The sequence below is a fragment of the Gymnoscopelus braueri genome, assembly GCF_963280865.1.
Source record: "Gymnoscopelus braueri genome assembly, chromosome: 22".
Lineage (NCBI taxonomy): Eukaryota > Metazoa > Chordata > Actinopteri > Myctophiformes > Myctophidae > Gymnoscopelus > Gymnoscopelus braueri.
In genome coordinates this window covers 42,908,966-42,914,367 of record NC_137624.1, presented here as the reverse complement: position 1 = coordinate 42,914,367, position 5,402 = coordinate 42,908,966, and the positions used below count along the sequence as shown (strand labels likewise).

The following is a 5,402-nucleotide window of genomic DNA, read 5'->3' as shown; positions in this document are numbered from 1 at the left end:
TCAAATAACTCCCGAAACTCCAATTGCCAGCAGCTAACACGGTTTCAACTGGCTGGCTGCTGCTGCTTTGCTTGTTGCGTCATAGAAACCATAGACCTAGGATAGTAACGCCTGTTGAATGATGGTTGGATCCAATTGGCCATCTCATTGGATGGTCACAATGGGGCGTTTCATAGAGTACAGTAGTAACAAATGTGTGTTTCATGATGGTAGCGTCTATTGGTCCCAGTGGTGGAAAAAGTACTTGCATTCTTTACTTAAGTAAAAGCATCAGAAATACTCTGTTACAAGTAAAAGTCCAGAATTCAAAATTTTATTGAGTAAAAGTACAAAAGTATTGGTATCAAAATGTACTTAAAGTACCAAAAGTAGAAAGTATTCATTCTGCATTTCATAAGTTTTCAAAAGTATAAAAATCATTTGAAAATAGCAGATCTACAAGCTAAAGTACCTCAAAATTGTACGTAAGTACAGTACTTGAGTAAATGTACTTAGTTACTTTACACCACTGCTAGATCGTATATTCTGGAGGGCCAGTAGCTTGAGTGTGATTGGCTAACTGCTTGCCTGCTTGTAGTAACGCTAAGATTAAATTTCGTTGCAACAATTTAAATTGTGCTGTGCAGACACTCATTTGAAAGTGTGAAACTTTTAAAAATGTCACCTGCTTACACAAACCCCTTTATCACATTTTTATTCATAGGTTGAACATCATATCTTGTCATTGAAATCGTTTTTGTTTGTTTGCAGTTGCAACTTTATAAAAATACTTTCCAGTAAGAAAAAAGTGTTTTCTGTCCAGTGTGCCAAGTTCTGCCAATAAGTCCAGACGTTGTCCCTTCAGTAGCTCTTAAAGAAAGTTCATCTAAATGCACGTTTATAAAGATTTATTCTCCATCACAAAGCACATTCCCCATTGACAATGATAGTAAATTCCTCCCATGTATCCCAATTCTAGGGACGTTTTTCCATTCATTGTTATTGTATGTACGATGAGCTGATTTATCTATTTATATTATGATTATTTAGGTCAGGTGACCATATTGCAGCGGCTCTAAATTAAGTAACTATTTTGTTAACTTGTCAAATTAAACCAAATGGAAATGTAAAAAAAACAACAACAACCCTTTAACAATCCCTTTATTTTCAGGCCCAAACTACATGACAAATTGATCAAATAATGTTTATGCACCAATTTGAAAGATCCACACAATTCAACACATCAATCACAAAAATACTTAATGTATTTAAAAAAGACAAAAAAATAAGCTTAAATTGAATTAGAGAATTATTGTAAGTTGCAGTGGCAGTAGCAAGTTATTAATCCCAAGAACTTCATACAATAGCTATACTGTATGTCATTTGCCTGATCATGTATATTTGCTGGATGACACTTGATTACCCACTATATGTGAGATTTGCAATTAAGCAAGCATATATATATATATATATATATATATATATATATATATACATACATACATACATACATACATACATACATACATACGATACATATAATAAATGAGTTAATTCATACACAATCGAAAATAAGGAAGCTCAATGTATAATCTTAAACTAAAACTATTGTTTGATTCTTTGTGAAGAAATAAAAGTTCAATCTGCAGTTTCCTTACTTGAGTCAAATAAACATGTTGATAAGCATGTTGCTCTCAAGGCTGTTCCATTTCATACAACCTGCTTCTCTGCCCCTGGCATCTTTTCCTCACTGTAAGTATCCTCCCTGTGGCTGTGCTTTTTACACAACGGCAAACCCTTCTTCCACCTGACAGTGAGCACCACACCTACAATCATTAAGGTGACCAGAGCTATTACCCCAAGCCTGCCTTCTCCCCTGAGACATCAGCAGAATCTGTGGCAGACCTCTTGATCACATCCTGGACATCGTCCGTTGCAGCCCTTGTCCATGATTTTGATTGACCCACTTTGACCCATGACTGTTTCCCTTCTGTCAACACCTTGATTGTGTTGTTGGATTGCAGACCTATCACTGGAGGTCTAGTGAAAGGAGGTAAACGAACTGGCAGTAGCTGCTTAACTCTGAATTCAACTGACTTGACACAGTAGTAAATGGGACAGCCGTCACTGACTGTGACTAAATGCTGGCTGTACTGGGGAGGACAGTGACTTTGGCCTTCTGTCAAAGGGTTAGTTGAGTCACAACTGAAAAAACCTCCAAAGGGCACAGCGTCTGCAAGTAAATATTCTTGACTAAGACAGATCATTACATCACTCAGGAATTTATGTGGATAGAAGTGTTGAGGACAGCTTCTACGTTTGGTGATGGGGTTATTTACAGAGTGGCCATAGAAACCTCCAAACATGAATCCTATCTGCTCTGTAGGACCACTGGAATAGCACCAGTATGTATAGACTTTAGCCGATCTGACTTGGACAACATCCCTACATACGTCTCTATTGCATGTTGAAAGCCCTAAAAATCCACATGAATAGGTGTCCGTTTCACATACTTCTACAGAAAATGGTTCCTCTCTCTCCTCAGTGTTTAATAATTGTTGCTTGTACGGTGAGCGGCAAGTGTAGTCATCTGTATCTGCGTTTTTCGGAACCAGTTCCAGGCAGAGCTGACTTGCTCCCTCACACCGCCGGTAGACTCCACCAAGACTGTGGTCTGTGGCTTCCTCATCACAAGAGTCGTCATCAACATTAGCTTGAAAGTTAAAGTTTTTTGAGTCATAGTTGGTACAGCCAGGGTGGGTGTTAACTCTGTAGTAGCGCTCTATGGCCTGCTGCAGGGAGAGAGCCACCTTGTTAACGATTGGCTCTGGCAGATCAGGAAGTGTGTTGGTGTTTAAGACATAATGTAGTGGCAGACCTGACCGGTCAATACCAACAAGATTATTTCTGGTGCTTTCTTGCCACTTGTCAAGATGCATGCCAGGGTAGTAGGGTGAACCTCCGTGGCCCTCCATGAAGGAGGAAGTGATGCTACTACCATATTCACTTTGCTTTGATGACTCTTGTTTGTAACCAATTTCTGCATCAATTGTAAACAAAGAAAAAAAATTATCGCCAGCTGATAATTTGATAGAAGTCATAGCAGAGTCATCGCCTGAGAAGTGGGATAAGTCGATGTAGTCCTCTTTAACTAAGTTAGCCCCTGCATCAACACTAGTTATCACATGTGTTCCATAATCAGCCACTAGCTTCTCTGACAGGTAAGTGGCTAGCCTCGTTTGCTTATTTATGATAGCATCTGCGATATCCTCTACTTGTTGAACAAAGTGGGAGTTGAGTTTGAAGTCAGGATTAGCCATTACTGTGTACAAGTGGTTCCGTATCTAGGAAAATGAAAGCATGAGAGAAACAAAACGTGAATTAATGAGTGTAAAAATAAGAAGACAAAATCTACATTTATGTGTCACTACTCATACAGAAACAAGCAGCAAAATTAAGTTATGTATGGTCCTCAGAAAAACCTTGCCACAACAACATAACAATAACAATAATGAAAACTAAAATAAAAAAGAGAAGAAGCCTTTCTGCAGTAGCAACATAAGCATTTTTATGTACACAACAGAGCCTTGTGTATATAAAACCAAAAAAATGCTGTAGTAACATCACCGTAACATTAAAGAAAGAAACGTTTTTTGTTTTCTTGTCTGTCTTTTAGCCTTTGCACTGTTTATTTTCTTTTTTGTTTCTCAGCTGGGTTTTCCACTGCCAGTTTAGCCACACCACACCAGACCTTTTCGCCTCACATGGCCCAGCACCCAAAAGATCTGCGGTTTCCGTTACACAAAGGTACCAGTAAGCTACCCTCTCTCAAATCCACAGGTATGCTTAGCAGACTCAGGTCATTGACATTCCTGTGTAGTGTAAGTACATAAAATGTAAAGTGTAAAAATGGAACTAAATGGATGTTGTTAATAAAACTGTTCATTAACAACAAATGTTAACGAATCATAGGAACAACGGTGCGAATCACAACACATTTAGTGAAAAAATATATACATATAAAAAAATAAAAAAGTCCTGGGGGAGAGCAAATAAGTCCTCACTTTAGTCTACCGAAACATCATGACCGCAGCCAATCAATAGCAAGCACATTACCGGTTTGGCTCCGTTTGGCTTAGCTCAGACCTACCCTGGAGTGGTGCCAAAATTGGTACCCTTTCGGACCCCTTTGGCCCAACTTAGCCCACTTTGGCCCTGGTCCTTGTACAGTATATGGAAACGGCGACATAGGTAGGCTGTGTGGTGTGGTGTGGTGTGGGGACTTGCAGTGGAAACCCAGCATTAGATATACAGTATAGAATGCATTCATCCTTAGTTGTCTATACACAAACGTGGACTATAGATGAGACTGAATGTAAATCTGTTCATTGACCCTAAGAACATTTATTACAGATACATATCATAAATACAGATACAAGCAGCGAAATGCTGGTAAGGTCCTCTGATAAACTGTGACACAACAACATAACAATAACGAAAACAAAAGAAGAGAAGAAGCCTTTCAGCAGTAATTAGCGCAACACCATGTGTATATAAAGAGTAGAAGTTAAACGCATTAGTAACATCACCATAATATTAAAGAAATGTCAATTAATGAGTCCATAATATTCCACATTTGCAAGATCAGACAAAAATGCAACAACATAGACCTAAACTCACTTGTACTCTGGTCATGGCAGTGTTGTGATTGATTTGGTTGGTTTTCACCCTCTGATTTTCAGCAGAGAACTTTCCATTCAGTTCTCCCAGATCTTCAAATATGCCAGACGCATCTATATTGATGGTAAAAGATGTGGAACTTTTGTGCGCCAGCCAGGAACTGATGATTTCTGCGTAGGTCTGAAAATGTGTCATTTTCCGGGGGATGGCGTACACCTCGTTCGGAACGAAGTAGATCCCGTCCTCGGTGGTCTGGCACTGGGAATAGCTGAAATCCATCACCCGACCCATTTCTATGTTCCTCAGGTTGTCCCAGCCTCCTCCAGGCAGAACCTCCAGAGCTGTGATGGAGAGGCTGGTGGAGGAACGGCATTGTAGAAACCAGCTGGCAGGGCGACGGACAGGGGCAGGGGAGCAGACATGGAGGACGGAGAGAACAAGCAATGTTGCTGCTCTCAGGGCCATGGCTGAGTGAGACATGAGCACATGAAGCACTTTATTATATATTGCATCAAGTCTGACAGTTGTAGGAGGGACTTCAAATGGACATCCCCTAAGTGTAAAGGCTATAATTATTTTTCTTTTTTTATTATTAAAGAAGGAAACACTTCCTTGTGTTTATGTGCTGGAACTGACTATATAAATACTTGGCTAAATGCTAATATTGTTTATAAATGTATCCATGTCAAAATAAATATATCTTTTTTTGTTTATTGCAGATTTCTGTTTATTGCAGAAACGTA

At 39.2% G+C, this 5,402-nt stretch overlaps 1 protein-coding gene across 1 annotated transcript; it reads right to left on the bottom strand.

Annotated features, from left to right (window-relative positions):
• Positions 1–1,689: 1,689 nt before the first annotated feature.
• Positions 1,690–5,124, bottom strand: LOC308079047 (macrophage-expressed gene 1 protein-like; the record flags this gene model as incomplete). The annotated part of the gene is made up of 4 exons (XM_080420384.1): positions 1,690–1,786; positions 1,837–2,019; positions 2,548–3,323; positions 4,660–5,124. 4 exons carry the CDS (start codon positions 5,122–5,124, stop codon positions 1,690–1,692), a joined length of 1,521 nt encoding a protein of 506 aa, XP_080276510.1.
• Between the last annotated feature and the right edge of the window lie 278 nt (positions 5,125–5,402).